Consider the following 26,596-nt stretch of genomic DNA (forward strand, 5'->3'; position numbering starts at 1 on the left):
GGACTGGGACAATAACACTCCTGTTGAGGACTGGGACAATAAGACTCCTGTTGAGGACTGGGACAATAAGACTCCTGTTGAGGACTGGGACAATAAGACTCCTGTTGAGGACTGGGACAATAACACTCCTGTTGAGGACTGGGACAATAACACTCCTGTTGAGGACTGGGACAATAACACTCCTGTTGAGGACTGGGACAACAAGACTCCTGTTGAGGACTGGGACAATAAGACTCCTGTTGAGGACTGGGACAATAAGACTCCTGTTGAGGACTGGGACAATAACACTCCTGTTGAGGACTGGGACAGGGACAATAACACTCCTGTTGAGGACTGGGACAATAACACTCCTGTTGAGGACTGGGACAATAACACTCCTGTTGAGGACTGGGACAATAAGACTCCTGTTGAGGACTGGGACAATAACACTCCTGTTGAGGACTGGGACAATTAACGTATAACCATTAATTAATTAACATATAACCGACGGTTATGGATTAAGACAATGATGAAATGAAAATAACCATCATAAGTATTAAAAAACAATGCATTTTGTGTGTTTGGAACCAACAGCTGAGTGTGGTTGAGTGAGATAGAAACACAATGAATAGAACAGACTTGGAACCTCTAATCCTGGCAGTATAACGGGTCAACTCATACGCTCTCTCTACGGCTGCCAGGTATTGTGATGCAATAATTGCCGTGGTAATGTAGAATATTCATTCAAATTATGTTTAATTGATGTGGCTCGCGCATTCTATTCATTATTTTTCTATGGCATCACATTCAGTCAGGATGAGGAGGAGAAAATGTACAAAAAAAATGTACAATGTACATTGAGAAAAAAAATGCCCCCCCCTCCACCCTCGAACACGCATGGTGAATGTTTCCATATGGACTGAAACACTAAGAATTTGCCCATTACATCAGAGAAGAAGCGTATCTCCTAGCCGCACGTGTTCAGTTCTCTCTGTGAGCAGCTCTCTGCAAATGCCAAAATGGTCATTTCAGTTGTGCTGTCGCTCTGTCTCCCTGACGCTAGCTTCCATACAAAACAATAGGCCTCCTGCTCTGGCAGGATTAGAGTTGGGAGGGAGAGGTGGGAGCTCTCTGTCTCTGTGTGTGTGTGTGTGTGTGTGTGTGTGTGTGTGTGTGTGTGTGTGTGTGTGTGTGTGTGTGTGTGTGTGTGTGTGTGTGTGTGTGAGTGTGTGTCACAGTGGGAGCTGTCTGAAGTGAGGAGAATATACTGCAACTCAAACAATTTTCAGGTTTTAATGTCACGTACACAGGTGAAGTGAAAATCCATAACCACGTCACGCAAGAAACGACAAGAGGAAGAACACGAGAAAGTAAATACCATACTATATACAGGGTCAGTTAATACCATACTATATACAGGGTCAGTAAATACCATACTATATACAGGGTCAGTAAATACCATACTATATACAGGGTCAGTAAATACCATACTATATACAGGGTCAGTAAATACCATACTATATACAGGGTCAGTTAATACCATACTATATACAGGGTCAGTAAATACCATACTATATACAGGGTCAGTTAATACCATACTATATACAGGGTCAGTTGATACCATGCTATATACAGGGTCAGTTAGTACCATACTATATACAGGGTCAGTTAATACCATACTATATACAGGGTCAGTTAATACCATACTATATACAGGGTCAGTTAGTACCATACTATATACAGGGTCAGTAAATACCATACTATATACAGGGTCAGTAAATACCATACTATATACAGGGTCAGTAAATACCATACTATATACAGGGTCAGTTCAATACCATACTATATACAGGGTCACTATATACAGGGTCAGGTTAATACCATACTATATACAGGGTCAGTTAATACCATACTATATACAGGGTCAGTTAATACCATACTATATACAGGGTCAGTAAGTACCATACTATATACAGGGTCAGTAAGTACCATACTATATACAGGGTCAGTAAATACCATACTATATACAGGGTCAGGTTAATACCATACTATATACAGGGTCAGTTAATACCATACTATATACAGGGTCAGTAAATACCATACTATATACAGGGTCAGTTAATACCATACTATATACAGGGTCAGTTAATACCATACTATATACAGGGTCAGTAAATACCATACTATATACAGGGTCAGTAAATACCATACTATATACAGGGTCAGTTAATACCATACTATATACAGGGTCAGTTAATACCATACTATATACAGGGTCAGTAAATACCATACTATATACAGGGTCAGGTTAATACCATACTATATACAGGGTCAGTTAATACCATACTATATACAGGGTCAGTTAATACCATACTATATACAGGGTCAGTTAATACCATACTATATACAGGGTCAGTAAATACCATACTATATACAGGGTCAGGTTAATACCATACTATATACAGGGTCAGTTAATACCATACTATATACAGGGTCAGTAAATACCATACTATATACAGGGTCAGTAAATACCATACTATATACAGGGTCAGTTAATACCATACTATATACAGGGTCAGTAAATACCATACTATATACAGGGTCAGTAAATACCATACTATATACAGGGTCAGTAAATACCATACTATATACAGGGTCAGTTAATACCATACTATATACAGGGTCAGTTAATACCATACTATATACAGGGTCAGTTAATACCATACTATATACAGGGTCAGTTAATACCATACTATATACAGGGTCAGTTAATACCATACTATATACAGGGTCAGTTAATACCATACTATATACAGGGTCAGTAAATACCATACTATATACAGGGTCACTATATACAGGGTGAGTTAATAAAATACTATATACAGGGTCACTATATACAGGGTCAGTTAATACCATACTATATACAGGGTCAGTTAATACCATACTATATACAGGGTCAGTTAATACCATACTATATACAGGGTCAGTAAATACCATACTATATACAGGGTCAGTTAATACCATACTATATACAGGGTCAGTTAAATACCATACTATATACAGGGTCAGTTAATACTATATACAGGGTCAGTTAAATACCATACTATATACAGGGTCACTATATACAGGGTGAGTTAATACCATACTATATACAGGGTCACTATATACAGGGTCAGTTAATACAATACTATATACAGGGTCAGTTAGTACCATACTATATACAGGGTCAGTTAATACCATACTATATACAGGGTCACTATATACAGGGTCAGTTAATACCATACTATATACAGGGTCACTATATACAGGGTCAGTTAATACCATACTATATACAGGGTCAGTTAATACCATACTATATACAGGGTCAGTTAATACCATACTATATACAGGGTCAGTTAGTACCATACTATATACAGGGTCAGTTAATACCATACTATATACAGGGTCAGTTAATACCATACTATATACAGGGTCACTATATACAGGGTCAGTTAATACCATACTATATACAGGGTCAGTTAATACCATACTATATACAGGGTCAGTTAATACCATACTATATACAGGGTCAGTTAATACCATACTATATACAGGGTCAGTAAATACCATACTATATACAGGGTCAGTTATAACCATACTATATACAGGGTCAGTCAATACTATATACAGGGTCAGTTAATACCATACTATATACAGGGTCAGTTAATACCATACTATATACAGGGTCAGTTAATACCATACTATATACAGGGTCAGTTAATTCCATACTATATACAGGGTCAGTTAATACCATACTATATACAGGGTCAGTTAATACCATACTATATATAGGGTCAGTTAATACCATACTATATACAGGGTCAGTTAATACCATACTATATACAGGGTCAGTTCAATACCATACTATATACAGGGTCAGTTGATACCATGCTATATACAGGGTCAGTTAATACCATACTATATACAGGGTCAGTTAGTACCATACTATATACAGGGTCAGTTAATACCATACTATATACAGGGTCAGTTAATACCATACTATATACAGGGTCAGTTAATACCATACTATATACAGGGTCAGTTCAATACCATACTATATACAGGGTCAGTTAGTACCATACTATATACAGGGTCAGTTCAATACCATACTATATACAGGGTCACTATATACAGGGTCAGGTTAATACCATACTATATACAGGGTCAGTTAATACCATACTATATACAGGGTCAGTTAGTACCATACTATATACAGGGTCAGTTAATACCATACTATATACAGGGTCAGTTAATACCATACTATATACAGGGTCAGTTAATACCATACTATATACAGGGTCAGTTAATACCATACTATATACAGGGTCAGTTAATACCATACTATATACAGGGTCAGTTAATACCATACTATATACAGGGTCAGTTAATACCATACTATATACAGGGTCAGTTAATACTATACTATATACAGGGTCAGTTAATACAATACTATATACAGGGTCAGTTAATACCTTACTATATACAGGGTCAGTTAGTACCATACTATATACAGGGTCAGTTAATACCATACTATATACAGGGTCAGTTAATACCATACTATATACAGGGTCAGTTAGTACCATACTATATACAGGGTCAGTAAATACCATACTATATACAGGGTCAGTAAATACCATACTATATACAGGGTCAGTTAATACCATACTATATACAGGGTCAGTTAGTACCATACTATATGCAGGGTCAGTTAATACCATACTATATACAGGGTCAGTTAATACCATACTATATACAGGGTCAGGTTAATACCATACTATATACAGGGTCAGTTAATACTATATACAGGGTCAGTTAATACCATACTATATACAGGGTCAGTTAATATCATACTATATACAGGGTCAGTTAATACCATACTATATACAGGGTCACTATATACAGGGTCAGTTAATACCATACTATATACAGGGTCAGTTAATACCATACTATATACAGGGTCAGTTAGTACCATACTATATACAGGGTCAGTTAGTACCATACTATATACAAGGTTAGTACCATATTATCATTGTACAGGGATACTGGAGTGATGGAAATAGATACTTTTGTATTGATAGTGTATGTGGACACCCCTTCAAATTAGTGGATTCGGCTATTTCAGCCATTCCCGTTGCTGACAGGTGTATAAAATCGAGCACACAGCCACGCAATCTCCATAGACAAACATTGTCAGTAGAACGGCCTTACTGAAGAGCTCAGTGACTTTCAACGTGGCACCGTCATAGGATGCCACCTTTCCAAAAAGTTCCAAACAGCCTCTGGAGGCAACGTCAGCACAACTGTTCGTCGGGAGCTTCATGAAATGTGTTTCCATTGCCGAGCAGCCGCACACAAGCCTAAGATCACCATGAGCAATGCCAAGAGTCAGCTGGAGTGGTGTAAAGCTGGCCGCCACTGGACTCTGGAGCAGTGGAAACACGTTCTCTGGCTGTCCGACGGACAAATCTGGGTTTGGCAGATGCCCTGTGACAGTGTGTGTAGGGCCCTGCGACAGTGTGTGGGGCCCTGCGACAGTGTGTGGGGCCCTGCGACCACAGCAGATCAATACCACAGCAGATCAATACCACATCAGATCAATACCACATCAGATCAATAACACAGCCCACAGCACATCAATACCACAGCAGATCAATACTACAGCAGATCAATAACACAGCCCACAGCAGATCAATACCACAGCAGATCAATACCACAGCAGATCAATACCACAGCAGATCAATACCACAGCAGATCAATACCACAGCCCACAGCACATCAATACCACAGCAGATCAATACCACATCAGATCAATACCACAGCAGATCAATACCACAGCAGATCAATAACACAGCCCACAGCAGATCAATACAACAGCAGATCAATACCACATCAGATCAATACCACAGCAGATCAATACCACAGCAGATCAATACCACAGCAGATCAATACCACAGCAGATCAATACAACAGCAGATCAATACCACATCAGATCAATACCACAGCAGATCAATACCACAGCAGATCAATACCACATCAGATCAATACCACAGCAGATCAATACCACAGCAGATCAATACCACAGCCCACAGCACATCAATACCACAGCAGATCAATACCACAGCAGATCAATACCACATCAGATCAATACCACAGCAGATCAATACCACAGCAGATCAATAACACAGCCCACAGCAGATCAATACAACAGCAGATCAATACCACATCAGATCAATACCACAGCAGATCAATACCACAGCAGATCAATACCACATCAGATCAATACCACAGCAGATCAATACCACAGCAGATCAATAACACAGCAGATCAATAACACAGCCCACAGCAGATCAATACAACAGCAGATCAATACCACATCAGATCAATACCACAGCAGATCAATACCACAGCAGATCAATACCACAGCTCAGATGAGAGACGTACACAGTGCACAGTAATTATGTATGCACTGAGGACCCCGAAACCCACCAGGTTCTTACCGGATGTCCTGATCAGTGACTATGAAGGCCTTACACAGGGGCTGCGACGTGTTGAGCCAGATAGCAGGGTTCTTCTCTGCAGCCGAGGTCGTCTGGCCCGTGATGGGGGAGGAGCTCATGTGGAGGGCGCTGGCGATGGCCGAGAGGAGCGTCTCGTCTGACGTGTCTGGCCCCACGCCTGATACAGGACAACACGACGGCAGGAACATGGGTCACAAACAGAACAATAGGCAGAACACCCCAACCTCCACAGACGGACTCACATAACTCATTGTGTTTCTTTAAATGAATGTCTTGGACTTTTAATTACATTTTTTTTGCCTGACTCTTTCTTCTATAGTTGCTGCATTGTCTAGGAGGTCAACCTCTATCTAGAGATCAACCTGTCTAGGAGGTCAACCTCTATCTAGAGGTCAACCTGTCTAGGAGGTCAACCTCTATCTAGAGATCAACCTGTCTAGGAGGTCAACCTCTATCTAGAGGTCAACCTGTCTAGGAGGTCAACCTCTATCTAGAGGTCAACCTGTCTAGGAGGTCAACCTCTATCTAGAGGTCAACCTGTCTAGGAGGTCAACCTCTATCTAGAGGTCAACCTGTCTAGGAGGTCAACCTCTATCTAGAGGTAAAGCTGTCGAGAGGTCAACCTCTATCTAGAGGTAAAGCTGTCGAGAGGTCAACCTCTATCTAGAGGTCAACCTGTCTAGGAGGTCAACCTCTATCTAGAGGTAAAGCTGTCGAGAGGTCAACCTGTCTAGGAGGTCAACCTCTATCTAGAGGTAAAGCTGTCGAGAGGTCAACCTGTCTAGGAGGTCAACCTCTATCTAGAGGTAAAGCTGTCGAGAGGTCAACCTGTCTAGGAGGTCAACCTCTATCTAGAGGTAAAGCTGTCGAGAGGTCAACCTGTCTAGGAGGTCAACCTCTATCTAGAGGTAAAGCTGTCGAGAGGTCAACCTGTCTAGGAGGTCAACCTCTATCTAGAGGTAAAGCTGTCGAGAGGTCAACCTGTCTAGGAGGTCAACCTCTATCTAGAGGTAAAGCTGTCGAGAGGTCAACCTGTCTAGGAGGTCAACCTCTATCTAGAGGTAAAGCTGTCGAGAGGTCAACCTGTCTAGGAGGTCAACCTCTATCTAGAGGTAAAGCTGTCGAGAGGTCAAGCTCTATCTAGAGGTAAAGCTGTCGAGAGGTCAACCTGTCTAGGAGGTCAACCTCTATCTAGAGGTAAAGCTGTCGAGAGGTCAAGCTCTATCTAGAGGTAAAGCTGTCGAGAGGTCAACCTGTCTAGGAGGTCAACCTCTATCTAGAGGTAAAGCTGTCGAGAGGTCAACCTGTCTAGGAGGTCAACCTCTATCTAGAGGTAAAGCTGTCGAGAGGTCAACCTGTCTAGGAGGTCCACCTCTATCTAGAGGTAAAGCTGTCGAGAGGTCAACCTGTCTAGGAGGTCAACCTCTATCTAGAGGTAAAGCTGTCGAGAGGTCAACCTGTCTAGGAGGTCAACCTCTATCTAGAGGTAAAGCTGTCGAGAGGTCAAGCTCTATCTAGAGGTAAAGCTGTCGAGAGGTCAACCTGTCGAGAGGTCAACCTGTAAGTAAGAATTTCATTGGACTGTCAAGAGGTGAACCAGCAAATAAGCATTTCGTTGGACTGTGTCCTTCATGTATATCAGGCCAGTAGACTGTGTTCTTCAGGTATATCAGGTCAGTAGACTGTGTTCTTCATGTATATCAGGTATATCAGGTCAGTAGACTGTGTTCTTCATGTACATCAGGTCATTAGACTGTGTTCTTCATGTATATCAGGTCATTAGACTGTGTATATCAGGTATATCAGGTATATCAGGTCAGTAGACTGTGTTCTTCATGTATATCAGGTCATCAGACTGTGTTCTTCATGTATATGAGGTATATCAGGTCATTAGACTGTTCTTCATGTATATCAGGTATATCAGGTCATTAGACTGTGTTCTTCAGGTATATCAGGTCAGTAGACTGTGTTCTTCATGTGTATCAGGTATATCAGGTCATTAGACTGTGTTCTTCAGGTATATCAGGTCATTAGACTGTGTTCTTCATGTATATCAGGTATATCAGGTCATCAGACTGTGTTCTTCATGTGTATCAGGTCATTAGACTGTGTTCTTCATGTATATCAGGTATATCAGGTCATTAGACTGTGTTCTTCAGGTATATCAGGTACATCAGGTCATCAGACTGTGTTCTTCATCATTAGACTGTGTTCTTCAGGTATATCAGGTCATTAGACTGTGTTCTTCAGGTATATCAGGTCATTAGACTGTGTTCTTCATGTATATCAGGTATATCAGGTCATTAGACTGTGTTCTTCATGTATATCAGGTCATTAGACTGTGTTCTTCAGGTATATCAGGTCATTAGACTGTGTTCTTCAGGTATATCAGGTCATTAGACTGTGTTCTTCATGTATTACAGGTATATCAGGTCATTAGACTGTGTTCTTCGTGTGTATCAGGTATATCAGGTCATTAGACTGTGTTCTTCATGTGTATCAGGTCATTAGACTGTGTTCTTCAGGTATATCAGGTCATTAGACTGTGTTCTTCAGGTATATCAGGTCATTAGACTGTGTTCTTCAGGTATATCAGGTCATTAGACTGTGTTCTTCATGTGTATCAGGTCATTAGACTGTGTTCTTCAGGTATATCAGGTATATCAGGTCATCAGACTGTGTTCTTCAGGTATATCAGGTATATCAGGTCATTAGACTGTGTTCTTCAGGTATATCAGGTCAGTAGACTGTGTTCTTCATGTGTATCAGGTATATCAGGTCATTAGACTGTGTTCTTCAGGTATATCAGGTCATTAGACTGTGTTCTTCATGTATATCAGGTATATCAGGTCATTAGACTGTGTTCTTCATGTATATCAGGTATATCAGGTCATCAGACTGTGTTCTTCATGTATATCAGTTATATCAGGTCATCAGACTGTGTCCTTCATGTATATCAGGTATATATGATGAATAAACATACTTCAACTTATATGTATTCTATCTGACAGTCCAGTGTATTTTATTCATAATAGATCTGTAAATATATTGAACTAATAATGGATCAAATACATTATAACTATGACTATGATAATGTGGTTATGTACAACTATAACATGATCGATAACCTGATATTAGTAATAATAGGCTAATGAAACTAAACAAACAGACGACAGGCAGGGCTCCTACTTGTTAAACCCTTGGGAAGCTCCATGCTCCTGAGGACCTCTTCTGTGATAGCTGACACCCTCAGGCCTTTCAACCGCTTCTCCCAGAACAGCTGCAAGCACAACAGACAGGTGATGAGTGAGGAAGAGGAGGAGAGGGATAGAACAGTGAGGAAGAGGAGGAGGGGAGGGATAGAACAGTGAGGAAGAGGAGGGGAGGGATAAAACAGTGAGGAAGAGGGGGGGAGGGATAGAACAGTGAGGAAGAGGGGAGGGATAGAACAGTGAGGAAGAGGAGGGGAGGGATAGAACAGTGAGGAAGAGGGGAGGGATAGAACAGTGAGGAAGAGGAGGAGAGGGATAGAACAGTGAGGAAGAGGAGGGGAGGGATAAAACAGTGAGGAAGAGGAGGCGAGGGATAGAACGGTGAGGAAGAGGAGGGGAGGGATAAGACAGTGAGGAGGAAGAGGGGAGGGATAGAACAGTGAGGAAGAGGAGGGGAGGGATAGAACGGTGAGGAAGAGGAGGGGAGGGATAAAACAGTGAAGAGGAAGAGGAGGGATAAAACAGTGAGGAGGAAGAGGGGAGGGATAAAAAAGTGAGGAAGAGGGGAGGGATAAAACAGTGAGGAAGAGGAGGGGAGGGATAGAACAGTGAGGAAGAGGAGGAGAGGGATAGAACAGTGAGGAAGAGGAGGAGAGGGATAGAACAGTGAGGAAGAGGAAGGGAGGGATAAAACAGTGAAGAGGAAGAGGAGGGGAGGGATAAAACAGTGAAGAGGAAGAGGAGGGGAGGGATAAAACAGTGAGGAGGAAGAGGGGAGGGATAAAAAAGTGAGGAAGAGGGAATGATAAAACAGTGAGGAAGAGGAGGGGAGGGATATAACAGTGAGGAAGAGGAGGGGAGGGATATAACAGTGAGGAAGAGGAGGAGAGGGATAGAACAGTGAGGAAGAGGAGGAGAGGGATAGAACAGTGAGGAAGAGGAGGAAGAGGAGGAGAGGGATAGAACAGTGAGGAAGAGGAGGGGAGGGATAGAACAGTGAGGAGGAAGAGGGGAGGGATAGAACAGTGAAGAGGCAGAGGAGGAAGAGGAGGAGAGGGATGGTATTTATCACACTGGAGAGTTCATTCATGCCTAGCTATAAATCTATCAGGCCCCTAGATGTATAAATCCTGCAGCCTCAACAGAAACACTACAGAGAATAAACAGCTGGGCTTACGGCCAACTAAGACCTTCAAAACCAGACGAGCCGAGCGGGCTGACCGAGAGAGAGAGACCCAAAGAGACACATAATAGCCATGCTAGCCTTCCCTAGGCATGGTAGGGGATGGCTCCACTATAAAGGGGTGTGACGGTAGCAGATCAACCAACCAAAGCCTGTCTCCCTTTGCTTAGTCCTAAACTAATCCTCTTTCCAGTTAGAGAGAGGCACTGTAGCATCTTCCTCACTTCAATACAAGGACATTCCGCTTTTGCCCACTTCTAGAAAAAATGTAGGAGGCAATTCACTTCTACTCCCAGAAAGTGACTCTGCTGGCTCATAGCCTCTGCTGGCTCATAGCCAGACCAGAAATAGGCCTAGTCAGAGAAACGTAGATATAGAGAGACCTAGTCAGAGAGACCTAGATATCGCTGCCTAGTCAGAGAGACCTAGATGTCGCTGCCTCGTCAGAGACCTAGATATCGCTGCCTAGTCAGAGACCTAGATATCGCTGCCTCGTCAGAGACCTAGATATCGCTGCCTAGTCAGAGACCTAGATATCGCTGCCTCGTCAGAGACCTAGATATCGCTGCCTAGTCAGAGACCTAGATATCGCTGCCTTGTCAGAGACCTAGATATCGCTGCCTAGTCAGAGACTTAGATATCGCTGCCTCGTCAGAGACCTAGATATCGCTGCCTCGTCAGAGACCTAGATATCGCTACCTAGTCAGAGACCTAGATATCGCTGCCTAGTCAGCGACCTAGATATCGCTGCCTAGTCAGAGAGACCTAGATATCGCTGCCTAGTCAGAGAGACCAGATATAGAGACCTAGATATCTCTGCCAAGTCGGAGAGGCCTAGATATCGCTGTCTAGTCGAAGAGGCCTAGATATCGCTGCCTAGTCGAAGAGGCCTAGATATCGCTGCCTAGTCGGAGGCCTAGATATTGCTGCCAAGTCAGAGAGACCTAGATATCGCTGCCAAGTCAGAGAGACCTAGAAATCGCTGCCGAGTCAGAGACCTAGATATCGCTGCCTACTCAGAGAGACCTAGATATCTCTGCCTAGTCAGAGACCTAGATAGAGACCTAGATATAGAGGGCTAGATATAGAGGCCTAGATATAGACCTAGATATAGAGACCTAGATATATAGACCTATATTTATAGAACTGGATATAGAGACCTAGAATAGAGACCTAGATATATAGACCTAGATATATAGACCTAGATATATAGATCTAGATATATAGACCTACATATAGAGCTAGATATATAGATCTAGATATATAGACCTAGATATATAGACCTAGATATATAGACCTAGATATAGAGGCCTAGATATAGAGACCTAGATATAGAGACCTAGATATAGAGACCTAGATATAGAGGCCTAGGTATAGAGGCCTAGGTATATAGACATAGATATATAGACCTAGATATAGAGACCTAGATATAGAGACCTAGATATAGTGACCTAGATATAGAGACCTAGATATAGAGGCCTAGATATAGAGGCCTAGATATAGAGACCTAGATATAGAGACCTAGATTTATAGACCTAGATTTATAGACCTAGATATAGAGGCCTAGATATAGAGACCTAGATATAGAGGCCTAGATATAGAGGCCTAGATATAGAGACCTAGATATAGAGACCTAGATTTATAGACCTAGATATAGAGACCTAGATATAGAGACCTACATTTATAGACCTAGATTTATAGACCTAGATATAGAGGCCTAGATATAGAGACCTAGATATAGAGACCTAGATATAGAGACCTAGATATAGAGGCCTAGGTATATAGACATAGATATATATACCTAGATATAGAGACCTAGATATAGAGACCTAGATATAGTGACCTAGATATAGAGACCTAGATATAGAGGCCTAGATATAGAGACCTAGATATAGAGACCTAGATTTATAGACCTAGATTTATAGACCTAGATATAGAGACCTAGATATAGAGACCTAGATATAGAGACCTAGATATAGAGGCCTAGATATAGAGGCCTAGATATAGAGACCTAGATATAGAGACCTAGATTTATAGACCTAGATTTATAGACCTAGATATAGAGACCTAGATATAGAGACCTAGATTTATAGACCTAGATTTATAGACCTAGATATAGAGGCCTAGATATAGAGACCTAGATATAGAGACCTAGATATAGAGACCTAGATATAGAGGCCTAGGTATATAGACATAGATATATAGACCTAGATATAGAGACCTAGATATAGAGACCTAGATATAGAGACCTAGATATAGAGACCTAGATATAGAGGCCTAGGTATATAGACATAGATATATAGACCTAGATATAGAGACCTAGATATAGAGACCTAGATATAGTGACCTAGATATAGAGACCTAGATATAGAGGCCTAGATATAGAGGCCTAGATATAGAGACCTAGATATATAGATCTAGATATAGAGATCTAGATATAGAGACCTAGATATAGAGACCTAGATATAGAGACCTAGATTTATAGACCTAGATTTATAGACCTAGATATAGAGACCTAGATATAGAGACCTAGATATAGAGACCTAGATATAGAGACCTAGATTTATAGACCTAGATATAGAGACCTAGATTTATAGACCTAGATATAGAGACCTAGATATAGAGACCTAGATATATAGACCTAGATATATAGAGACCTAGATATAGAGACCTAGATATATAGACCGAGATATTTAGATCTAGATATATAGATCTATATCTCTGCAGTGACAGAACTTAGTGTGGAGCAGCAAAAGCGTTGGAACAATAACACTGTGTAAAGAAAAGGCCCACTTCTTGCTGCCATACATTGAACAGGTTTCACTTGTAAAATCTTTTTTTTTTTTTATCTCAATGAGAAAAACCTGTATTCAAGTGTTGCATCTTGCTAACGCTACAACTCGGGTTACAAAGGGAGGATGTGTTAGTGGAAACCTTTGAAAGTTTACCAGTAAACTACCAGAATTTTTGTAACTTTCAAGGATTTTAAGTAATTTATCACAGGACATCTAGTGGCCATTTTGGGTACTTCAGATTATCACCGGTGTCTTTAATAATCTCTGGCCCCGTGATCAAATAAGATGATTTTAAAATAAAAAAAAATTGAATGACAAAGCTGTAAAACATTATCCTAAATATGATACATTAATATAGTGGATACAATTAGTGTTTAATATGAGGGTTTCAGTATTAAATAATAATTAGCATTAAAAAGAAAATGTTACTATGTCAACATGTATTGGTTGTAAATGTTTTGGTCTATAGCTGGAAGAGTTCATTGAAAATAATGCCATTGTTGATTAGATGCTATTTTCATTAATTAGGCTATTTTCTCTTGAGCCACTTTATTTATTTTATTTAACCTTTATTTAACTAGGCAAGTCAGTTAAGAACACATTCTTATTTTCAATGACGGCCTACAGGGGAACAGTGGGTTAACTGCCTTGTTCAGGGGGCAGAACGACAGATTTTTACCTTGTCAGCTCGGGGATTCGAACTTGCAAACCTTTCGGTTACTAGTCCAACGCTCTAACCACTAGTTTACCCTACCTAGTCTAGTCTATCCACTAAAAACTACTGGACAATATGGACACAGATATACACAAATTCTACTAGAGTATATAGATTCTGGTTATTCTTTATTCTTACTTGCATTTTCTGAGGCTGGTAATGAACGTATCCTCTGCAGCTCTGGGTCCAGAGGTAACTCTGGGTCTTTCCTGTGGTCCTCATGAGAGACAGTTTAAACATAACACTTGGTGGGTTTTTACGACTGCCTTGAAGGAACTTTTAAAGTTCATGACATTTTCCGGATTGACTGACCTTCATGTCTTAAAGTAATGATGGACTGTCGTTTCTCTTTGCTTATTTGAGCTGGTCTTGCCATAATATGGACTTGGTTAAACACTTTTTTGGTTACAACTTGATTCCATATGTGTTATTTCATAGTTTTGATGTCTTCAGTATTATTCAACCCTTGAATGAGTAGGTGTGTCCACACCTTTAACTAGTACTGTATATTCAAGTCTAAATTACCAAAGTTACCATAGATTGCCACAGATAACCTGTTATTCAACCGAAATGACTGAAGGGGGGACGGGGGCAGGGGACGGGGGCAGGGGACGGGGGCAGGGGACGGGGGGTGGAGGACGGGAGGGGGGCGGGGGGTGCAGGGGTTCTAAAGCGCTGGCTCAAAATGTTAGCTGCCTGATAACAAGGTCAATAGTTCATCTCTTATTAAAGACAGTCTAAATCTGTGTGGCGGTTTATCCCCCGTCCCCCGGTGAGGTTTATCCCCCCGTCCCCCGGAGAGGTTTACCCCCCCGTCCCCCGGTGAGGTTTACCCCCCGTCCCCCGGTGAGGTTTATCCCCCGTCCCCCGGTGAGGTTTATCCCCCCGTCCCCCGGAGAGGTTTACCCCCCCGTCCCCCGGTGAGGTTTACCCCCCGTCCCCCGGTGAGGTTTATCCCCCGTCCCCCGGTGAGGTTTATCCCCCGTCCCCCGGTGAGGTTTATACCCCGTCCCCCGGTGAGGTTTATACCCCGTCCCCCGGTAAGGTTTATACCCCGTCCCCCGGTGAGGTTTATCCCCTGTCCCCATGGTGAGGTGTATCCCCTGTCCCCCGGTGAGGTGTATCCCCTGTCCCCCGGTGAGGTGTATCCCCTGTCCCCCGGTGAGGTTTATCCCCTGTCCCCCGGTGAGGTTTATCCCCTGTCCCCATGGTGAGGTTTATCCCCTGTCCCCCGGTGAGGTTTATCCCCTGTCCCCCGGTGAGGTTTATCCCTTGTCCCCCGGTGAGGTTTATCCCCTGTCCCACGGTGAGGTTTATCCCCTGTCCCACGGTGAGGTTTATCCCCCCGGTGAGGTTTATCCCCCCGGTGAGGTTTATCCCCTGTCCCCCGGTGAGGTTTATCCCCTGTCCCCCGGTGAGGTTTATCCCCCGTCCCCCGGTGAGGTTTATCCCCTGTCCCCCGGTGAGGTTTATACCCCGTCCCCCGGTGAGGTTTATACCCCGTCCCCCGGTGAGGCTTATACCCCCGTCCCCCGGTGAGGTTTATACCCTGTCCCCCGGTGAGGTTTATCCCCTTTCCCCCGGTGAGGTTTATCCCCTGTCCCCCGGTGAGGTTTATCCCCTGTCCCCCGGTGAGGTTTATCCCCTGTCCCCTGTCCCCCGGTGAGGTTTATCCCCTGTCCCACGGTGAGGTTTATCCCCTGTCCCCCGGTGAGGTTTATCCCCCCGGTGAGGTTTATCCCCCCGGTGAGGTTTATCCCCTGTCCCCCGGTGAGGTTTATCCCCTGTCCCCCGGTGAGGTTTATCCCCTGTCCCCCGGTGAGGTTTATCCCCCGTCCCCCGGTGAGGTTTATCCCCCGTCCCCCGGTGAGGTTTATACCCCGTCCCCCGGTGAGGTTTATACCCCGTCCCCCGGTGAGGTTTATACCCTGTCCCCCGATGAGGTTTATCCCCTGTCCCCCGGTGAGGTTTATCCCCTGTCCCCCGGTGAGGTTTATCCCCCTGTCCCCCGGTGAGGTTTATCCCCCTGTCCCCCGATGAGGTTTAGCCCCCTGTCCCCCGGTGAGGTTTATCCCCTGTCCCCCGGTGAGGTTTATCCCTTGTCCCCCGGTGCGGTTTATCCCCTGTCCCCTGGTGAGGTTTATCCCCTGTCCCCCGGTGAGGTTTATCCCCCCGGTGAGGTTTATCCCCCCGGTGAGGTTTATCCCCTGTCCCCCGGTGAGGTTTATCCCCTGTTCCCCGGTGAGGTTTATCCCCTGTCCCCCGGTGAGGTTTATCCCCTGTCCCCCGGTGAGGTTTATCCCCCGTCCCCCGGTGAGGTTTATCCCCCGTCCCCCGGTGAGGTTTATCCCCCGTCCCCCGGTGAGGTTTATCCCCCGTCCCCCGGTGAGGTTTATACCCCGTCCCCCGGTGAGGTTTATACCCCGTCCCCCGGTGAGGCTTATACCCCCGTCCCCCGGTGAGGTTTATACCCCCGTCCCCCGGTGAGATTTATCCCCTGTCCCCCGGTGAGGTTTATCCCCTGTCCCCCGCTGAGGTTTATCCCCTGTCCCCCGGTGAGGTTTATCCCCCGTCCCCCGGTGAGGTTTATCCCCCGTCCCCCGGTGAGGTTTATCCCCCGTCCCCCGGTGAGGTTTATCCCCCGTTCCCCGGTGAGGTTTATCCCCCGTTCCCCGGTGAGGTTTATCCCCCGGTGAGGTTTATCCCCCGCCCCCCGTACCCCCGATGAGGTTTATCCCCTGTCCCCCGGTGAGGTTTATCCCCTGTCCCCCGGTGAGGTTTATCCCCCTGTCCCCCGGTGAGGTTTATCCCCCTGTCCCCCGATGAGGTTTAGCCCCCTGTCCCCCGATGAGGTTTATCCCCTGTCCCCCGATGAGGTTTATCCCCTGTCCCCCGGTGAGGTTTATCCCCTGTCCCCCGGTGAGGTTTATCCCCTGTTCCCCGGTGAGGTTCATCCCCTGTTCCCCGGTGAGGTTTATACCTGTCCCCCGGTGAGGTTTATACCCCGCCCCCCGTACCCCCGGTGAGGTTTACACACACACACACACACCCACACCCCCACCCACACCCTAACCCCCACACACATCCTAACCCCCCCCCCCCCCACACACACACACCCACCCACACCCTAACCCCCACACACATCCTAACCCCCCCACACACACACACACAGTGGTCATCTATGGATCAGTGTCTCCATCTCGTCTATTCCCCTCTAGCTTCTCCTCTTCCCTGATGAGCAGAACGACACTTTATTACCCCAGCTCTTTATTACCTATGATAATGTCTTCACACCTAATTGGCTGTTGCCACGGTGACAGCCAACCCCCATTTCCCCACGGTAATTTCCTGAAAGGTTAAAGGCAAGGGGAGAGGGGCAGAGTAGAGTGAGTAGGAAGGGGGGGGGGGGGGGGGGGGTGAGTAGGAAGGGGTCTTCAGGGAGGGAGTGGGTGGAGAGGGGGATGAGTAGGAAGGGGGTGGGGGTCTTCAGGGAGGAGTGGGTGGAGAGGGGTGTGAGTAGGAAGGGGGAGGTCTTCAGGGAAGGAGTGGGTGGAGAGGGGGGTGAGTAGGAAGGGGGGGGTCTTCAGGGAGGAGTGGGTGGAGAGGGGGGTGAGTAGGAAGGGGGGGTCTTCAGGGAGGAGTGGGTGGAGAGGGGTGTGAATAGGAAGGGGGAGGTCTTCAGGGAAGGAGTGGGTGGAGAGGGGGGTGAGTAGGAAGGGGGGGGTCTTCAGGGAGGAGTGGGTGGAGAGGGGGGTGAGTAGGAAGGGGGGGTCTTCAGGGAGGAGTGGGTGGAGAGGGGTGTGAATAGGAAGGGGGAGGTCTTCAGGGAAGGAGTGGGTGGAGAGGGGGGTGAGTAGGAAGGGGGGGTCTTCAGGGAGAAGTGGGTGGAGAGGGGTGTGAGTAGGAAGGGGGAGGTCTTCAGGGAAGGAGTGGGTGGAGAGGGGGGTGAGTAGGAAGGGGGGGGTCTTCAGGGAGGAGTGGGTGGAGAGGGGGGTGAGTAGGAAGGGGGGGTCTTCAGGGAGGAGTGGGTGGAGAGGGGTGTGAATAGGAAGGGGGAGGTCTTCAGGGAAGGAGTGGGTGGAGAGGGGGGTGAGTAGGAAGGGGGGGTCTTCAGGGAGAAGTGGGTGGAGAGGGGTGTGAATAGGAAGGGGGAGGTCTTCAGGGAAGGAGTGGGTGGAGAGGGGGGTGAGTAGGAAGGGGGAGGTCTTCAGGGAGGAGTGGGTGGAGAGGGGTGTGAATAGGAAGGGGGAGGTCTTCAGGGAAGGAGTGGGTGGAGAGGGGGGTGAGTAGGAAGGGGGAGGTCTTCAGGGAGGAGTGGGTGGAGAGGGGTGTGAATAGGAAGGGGGAGGTCTTCAGGGAAGGAGTGGGTGGAGAGGGGGGTGAGTAGGAAGGGGGGGGGGTCTTCAGGGAGGAGTGGGTGGAGAGGGGGGTGAGTAGGAAGGGGGGGTCTTCAGGGAGGAGTGGGTGGAGAGGGGGGTGAGTAGGAAGGGGGGGTCTTCAGGGAGGGAGTGGGTGGAGAGGGGGGTGAGTAGGAAGGGGGGGTCTTCAGGGAGGAGTGGGTGGAGAGGGGTGTGAATAGGAAGGGGGAGGTCTTCAGGGAAGGAGTGGGTGGAGAGGGGGGTGAGTAGGAAGGGGGAGGTCTTCAGGGAGGAGTGGGTGGAGAGGGGTGTGAATAGGAAGGGGGAGGTCTTCAGGGAAGGAGTGGGTGGAGAGGGGGGTGAGTAGGAAGGGGGGGGTCTTCAGGGAGGAGTGGGTGGAGAGGGGTGTGAATAGGAAGGGGGAGGTCTTCAGGGAAGGAGTGGGTGGAGAGGGGGGTGAGTAGGAAGGGGGGGGTCTTCAGGGAGGGAGTGGGTTGGAAATGATCAGCAAAGCAGCTGATCTAATCGTAATGAAACTTCACCACCCCTCCTCCTCCTTCTCCCACCTCCTTCTCCCACCTCCTTCTCCCACCTCCTTCTCCCATGCCCTTCTCCCACCTCCTTCTCCCACCTCCTTCTCCCACCTCCTTCTCCCATTCCCTTCTCCCACACCCTTCTCCCACCTCCTTCTCCCACCTCCTTCTCCCATGCCCTTCTCCCACACCCTTCTCCCACCTCCTTCTCCCACCTCCTTCTCCCACCTCCTTCTCCCATGCCCTTCTCCCACCTCCTTCTCCCACCTCCTTCTCCCACCTCCTTCTCCCACCTCCTTCTCCCATGCCCTTCTCCCACCTCCTTCTCCCATGCCCTTCTCCCACCTCCTTCTCCCACCTCCTTCTCCCACCTCCTTCTCCCATGCCCTTCTCCCACCTCCTTCTCCCATGCCCTTCTCCCACCTCCTTCTCCCATGCCCTTCTCCCACACCCTTCTCCCACACCCTTCTCCCACCTCCTTCTCCCACCTCCTTCCATAAGTGATCGCCCTGGCACTCCATTTTCTTCACAGCCTCATTAGGCAGCACATCTTAAAGTCACACAATCTGCCACCGAGCCAGCCAGCCTCAGCATCACACAGGCAGCCAGCCAGCCTCAGCATCACACAGACAGCCAGACAGCCTCAGCCTCACACAGACAGCCAGCCAGCCTCAGACAGACAGCAAGCCAGCCTCAGCATCACACAGACAGCAAGCCAGCCTTAGCATCACACAGACAGCAAGCCAGCCTCAGCATCACACAGACAGCAAGCCAGCCTCAGCATCACACAGACAGCAAGCCAGCCTCAGCCTCACACAGACAGCCAGCCAGTCTCAGCCTCACACAGACAGCCAGCCAGCCTCAGCATCACACAGAGAGCAAGCCAGCCTCAGCATCACACAGACAGCAAGCCAGCAACAGACTCGCACCGACAGACAGCCTGCCTCACACAGACAGACAGACAGACAGACAGACAGACAGACAGACAGACTCAACCTCACACAGTAAGACAGCCAGCAACCCAGCCAGCCAGCTTGACTCACACAGACAGACTAACAGTGAAAAAATGTCCCTCACTGTCATGGGTACACAGATTACGTAGCAAGCAGGATAACACCACCTGTACTCTGAGAGTCTACTGTCTAGTAAGATAACACCACCAGTACTCTGAGAGTATACAGTCTACTGTCTAGTAGGATAACACCACCTGTACTCTGAGAGTATACTGTCTACTATCTAGTAGGATAACACCACCTGTACTCTGAGAGTCTACAGTCTAGTAGGATAACACCACCTGTAATCTGAGAGTATACTGTCTAGTAGGATAACACCACCTGTACTCTGAGAGTCTACTGTCTAGTAGGATAACACCACCTGTACTCTGAGAGTCTACTGTCTAGTAGGATAACACCACCTGTAATCTGAGAGTCTACTGTCTAGTAGGATAACACCACCTGTACTCTGAGAGTCTACTGTCTACTGTCTAGTAGGATAACACCACCTGTAGTCTGAGAGTCCACTGTCTAGTAGGATAACACCACCTGTACTCTGAGAGTCTACTGTCTAGTAGGATAACACCACCTGTACTCTGAGAGTCTACTGTCTACTGTCTAGTAGGATAACACCACCTGTACTCTGAGAATCTACTGTCTACTGTCTAGTACGATAACACCACCTGTACTCTGAGTGTCTACTGTCTACTGTCTAGTAGGATAAGACCACCTGTACTCTGAGAGTATAATGTCTAGTAGGATAACACCACCTGTACTCTGAGAATCTACTGTCTACTGTCTAGTAGGATAACACCACCTGTAATCTGAGAGTCTAGAGTCTAGTAGGATAACACCACCTGTAATCTGAGAGTCTAGAGTCTAGTAGGATAACACCACCTGTACTCTGAGAGTCTACTGTCTACTGTCTAGTAGGATAACACCACCTGTACTCTGAGTGTCTACTGTCTACTGTCTAGTAGGATAAGACCACCTGTACTCTGAGAGTCTACAGTCTAGTAGGATAACACCACCTGTACTCTGAGAGTCTACAGTCTAGTAGGATAACACCACCTGTACTCTGAGAGTCTACAGTCTAGTAGGATAACACCACCTGTACTCTGAGAGTCTACTGTCTACTGTCTAGTAGGATAACACCACCTGTACTCTGAGAGTCTACAGTCTAGTAGGATAACACCACCTGTACTCTGAGAGTCTACTGTCTAGTAGGATAACACCACCTGTACTCCGAGAGTCTACTGTCTAGTAGGATAACACCACCTGTACTCTGAGAATCTACTGCCTACTGTCTAGTAGGATAACACCACCTGTACTCTGAGAGTCTACTGTCTACTGTCTAGTAGGACAACACCACCTGTACTCTGAGAATCTACTGCCTACTGTCTAGTAGGATAACACCACCTGTACTCTGAGAATCTACTGTCTAGTAGGATAACACCACCTGTACTCTGAGAGTCTACAGTCTAGTAGGATAACACCAACTGTACTCTGAGAGTCTACTGTCTAGTAAGATAACACCACCTTTACTCTGAGAATATAATGTCTAGTAGGATAACACCACCTGTACTCTGAGAGTCTACTGTCTAACAGGATAACACAACCTGTAATCTGAGAGTATCCTGTCTAGTAGGATAACACCACCTGTACTCAGAGTCTACAGTCTAGTAGGATAACACCACCTGTACTCTGAGAGTCTACTGTCTAGTAGGATAACACCACCTGTAATCTGAGAGTCTACTGTCTAGTAGGATAACACCACCTGTACTCTGAGAGTCTACAGTCTAGTAGGATAACACCACCTGTACTCTGAGAGTCTACTGTCTAGTAGGATAACACCACCTGTACTCTGAGAGTCTAATGTCTACTGTCTAGTAGGATAACGCCACCTGTACTCTGAGTCTACTGTCTAGTAGGATAACACCACCTGTAATCTGAGAGTCTACTGTCTAGTAGGATAACACCACCTGTACTCCGAGAGTCTACTGTCTAGTAGGATAACACCACCTGTACTCTGAGAATCTACTGCCTACTGTCTAGTAGGATAACACCACCTGTACTCTGAGAGTCTACTGTCTACTGTCTAGTAGGACAACACCACCTGTACTCTGAGAATCTACTGCCTACTGTCTAGTAGGATAACACCACCTGTACTCTGAGAATCTACTGTCTAGTAGGATAACACCACCTGTACTCTGAGAGTCTACAGTCTAGTAGGATAACACCAACTGTACTCTGAGAGTCTACTGTCTAGTAAGATAACACCACCTGTACTCTGAGAGTATAATGTCTAGTAGGATAACACCACCTGTACTCTGAGAGTCTACAGTCTAGTAGGATAACACCACCTGTACTCTGAGAGTCTACTGTCTAGTAGGATAACACCACCTGTACTCTGAGAGTATAATGTCTAGTAGGATAACACCACCTGTACTCTGAGAGTCTACAGTCTAGTAGGATAACACCACCTGTACTCTGAGAGTCTACTGTCTAACAGGATAACACAACCTGTAATCTGAGAGTATCCTGTCTAGTAGGATAACACCACCTGTACTCAGAGTCTACAGTCTAGTAGGATAACACCACCTGTACTCTGAGAGTCTACTGTCTAGTAGGATAACACCACCTGTAATCTGAGAGTCTACTGTCTAGTAGGATAACACCACCTGTACACTGAGAATCTACTGTCTACTGTCTAGTAGGATAACACCACCTGTACTCTGAGAGTCTACTGTCTACTGTCTAGTAGGATAACACCACCTGTACTCTGAGAGTATAATGTCTAGTAGGATAACACCACCTGTACTCTGAGAGTCTACAGTCTAGTAGGATAACACCACCTGTACTCTGAGAGTCTACAGTCTAGTAGGATAACACCACCTGTACTCTGAGAGTCTACAGTCTAGTAGGATAACACCACCTGTAATCTGAGAGTATACTGTCTAGTAGGATAACACCACCTGTACTCTGAGAGTCTACTGTCTACTGTCTAGTAGGATAACACCACCTGTACTCTGAGAGTCTACTGTCTAGTAGGATAACACCACCTGTACTCTGAGAGTCTACTGTCTAGTAGGATAACACCACCTGAGAGTATACTGTCTAGTAGGATAACACCACCTGTACTCTGAGAGTCTACTGTCTAGTAGGATAACACCACCTGTAATCTGAGAGTCTAGAGTCTAGTAGGATAACACCACCTGCACTCTGAGAGTCTACAGTCTAGTAGGATAACACCACCTGTAATCTGAGAGTATACTGTCTAGTAGGATAACACCACCTGTACTCTAAGAGTCTACAGTCTAGTAGGATAACACCACCTGTAATCTGAGAGTATACTGTCTAGTAGGATAACACCACCTGTACTCTGAGAGTCTACAGTCTAGTAGGATAACACCACCTGTAATCTGAGAGTCTACTGTCTAGTAAGATAACACCACCTGTACTCTGAGAGTATACAGTCTACTGTCTAGTAGGATAACACCACCTGTACTCTGAGAGTCTACAGTCTAGTAGGATAACACCACTTGTAATCTGAGAGTATACTGTCTAGTAGGATAACACCACCTGTACTCTGAGAGTCTACTGTCTAGTAGGATAACACCACCTGTACTCTGAGAGTCTACTGTCTAGTAGGATAACACCACCTGTACTCTGAGAGTCTACTGTCTAGTAGGATAACACCACTTGTAATCTGAGAGTATACTGTCTAGTAGGATAACACCACCTGTACTCTGAGAGTCTACAGTCTAGTAGGATAACACCACTTGTAATCTGAGAGTATACTGTCTAGTAGGATAACACCACCTGTACTCTGAGAGTCTACTGTCTAGTAGGATAACACCACCTGTACTCTGAGAGTCTACTGTCTACTGTCTAGTAGGATAACACCACCTGTACTCTGAGAATCTACTGTCTACTGTCTAGTAGGATAACACCACCTGTACTCTGAGTGTCTACTGTCTACTGTCTAGTAGGATAAGACCACCTGTACTCTGAGAGTATAATGTCTAGTAGGATAACACCACCTGTACTCTGAGAGTCTACAGTCTAGTAGGATAACACCACCTGTACTCTGAGAGTCTACAGTCTAGTAGGATAACACCACCTGTACTCTGAGAGTCTACTGTCTAGTAGGATAACACCACCTGTACTCTGAGAGTCTAATGTCTACTGTCTAGTAGGATAACGCCACCTGTACTCTGAGAGTCTACTGTCTAGTAGGATAACACCACCTGTAATCTGAGAGTCTACTGTCTAGTAGGATAACACCACCTGTACTCCGAGAGTCTACTGTCTAGTAGGATAACACCACCTGTACTCTGAGAGTCTACTGTCTAGTAGGATAACACCACCTGTACTCTGAGAGTCTACTGTCTAACAGGATAACACAACCTGTAATCTGAGAGTATCCTGTCTAGTAGGATAACACCACCTGTACTCTGAGAGTCTACTGTCTAGTAGGATAACACCACCTGTACTCTGAGAATCTACTGCCTACTGTCTAGTAGGATAACACCACCTGTACTCTGAGAGTCTACTGTCTACTGTCTAGTAGGACAACACCACCTGTACTCTGAGAATCTACTGCCTACTGTCTAGTAGGATAACACCACCTGTACTCCGAGAGTCTACTGTCTAGTAGGATAACACCACCTGTACTCTGAGAGTCTACAGTCTAGTAGGATAACACCAACTGTACTCTGAGAGTCTACTGTCTAGTAAGATAACACCACCTGTACTCTGAGAGTATAATGTCTAGTAGGATAACACCACCTGTACTCTGAGAGTCTACAGTCTAGTAGGATAACACCACCTGTACTCTGAGAGTCTACTGTCTAGTAGGATAACACCACCTGTACTCTGAGAGTCTACTGTCTACTGTCTAGTAGGATAACACCACCTGTACTCTGAGAGTCTACTGTCTAGTAGGATAACACCACCTGTAAACTGAGAGTCTACTGTCTAGTAGGATAACACCACCTGTACTCTGAGAGTCTACTGTCTAACAGGATAACACAACCTGTAATCTGAGAGTATCCTGTCTAGTAGGATAACACCACCTGTACTCAGAGTCTACAGTCTAGTAGGATAACACCACCTGTACTCTGAGAGTCTACTGTCTACTGTCTAGTAGGATAACACCACCTGTACTCTGAGAGTCTACTGTCTACTGTCTAGTAGGATAACACCACCTGTACTCTGAGAGTCTACAGTCTAGTAGGATAACACCACCTGTACTCTGAGAGTCTACTGTCTAGTAGGATAACACCACCTGTACTCTGAGAGTCTACTGTCTAGTAGGATAACACCACCTGTAATCTGAGAGTATACTGTCTAGTAGGATAGCACCACCTGTACTCTGAGAGTCTACTGTCTACTGTCTAGTAGGATAACACCACCTGTACTCTGAGAGTCTACTGTCTAGTAGGATAACACCACCTGTACTCTGAGAGTCTACTGTCTAGTAGGATAACACCACCTGAGAGTATACTGTCTAGTAGGATAACACCACCTGTACTCTGAGAGTCTACTGTCTAGTAGGATAACACCACCTGTAATCTGAGAGTCTAGAGTCTAGTAGGATAACACCACCTGCACTCTGAGAGTATACTGTCTACTGTCTAGTAGGATAACACCACCTGTACTCTGAGAGTCTACTGTCTAGTAGGATAACACCACCTGTACTCTGAGAGTCTACTGTCTAGTAGGATAACACCACCTGTAATCTGAGAGTCTAGAGTCTAGTAGGATAACACCACCTGCACTCTGAGAGTATACTGTCTACTGTCTAGTAGGATAACACCACCTGTAATCTGAGAGTCTACTGTCTAGTAGGATAACACCACCTGTACTCTGAGAGTCTACTGTCTACAGTCTAGTAGGATAACACCACCTGTACTCCGAGAGTCTAATGTCTACTGTCTAGTAGGATAACACCACCTGTACTCTGAGAGTCTAATGTCTACTGTCTAGTAGGATAACACCACCTGTACTCTGAGAGTCTACAGTCTAGTAGGATAACACCACCTGTACTCTGAGAGTCTACTGTCTAGTAGGATAACACCACCTGTACTCTGAGAGTCTACTGTCTAGTAGGATAACACCACCTGTACTCTGAGAGTCTACTGTCTACTGTCTAGTAGGATAACACCACCTGTACTCTGAGAGTCTACTGTCTAGTAGGATAACACCACCTGTACTCTGAGATTCTACTGTCTACTGTCTAGTAGGATAACACCACCTGTACTCTGAGA

At 45.7% G+C, this 26,596-nt stretch overlaps 1 protein-coding gene and 1 long non-coding RNA gene across 2 annotated transcripts in view; one reads left to right on the top strand and one right to left on the bottom strand.

Annotated features, from left to right (window-relative positions):
* The window catches only part of mbd2 (methyl-CpG binding domain protein 2), a 104,050-nt gene that overhangs the window by 33,716 nt on the left and 43,738 nt on the right, over positions 1–26,596 (bottom strand). Inside the window, exons 4-5 of the mRNA XM_036936779.1 lie at positions 9,726–9,816; positions 6,516–6,693 (exon numbers count right to left, since the gene is read on the bottom strand). Coding sequence (XP_036792674.1) covers positions 6,516–6,693; positions 9,726–9,816 — 269 coding nt within the window. The remainder of the gene's footprint in view (positions 1–6,515; positions 6,694–9,725; positions 9,817–26,596) is intronic.
* Positions 8,543–8,910, top strand: LOC118937620. Its single transcript, XR_005034849.1, has 3 exons — positions 8,543–8,602; positions 8,634–8,695; positions 8,756–8,910. It is a non-coding gene; the product is annotated as an uncharacterized LOC118937620 (long non-coding RNA).

This window comes from Oncorhynchus mykiss, chromosome 12 (genome assembly GCF_013265735.2).
Source record: "Oncorhynchus mykiss isolate Arlee chromosome 12, USDA_OmykA_1.1, whole genome shotgun sequence".
Taxonomy (NCBI): Eukaryota; Metazoa; Chordata; class Actinopteri; order Salmoniformes; family Salmonidae; genus Oncorhynchus; species Oncorhynchus mykiss.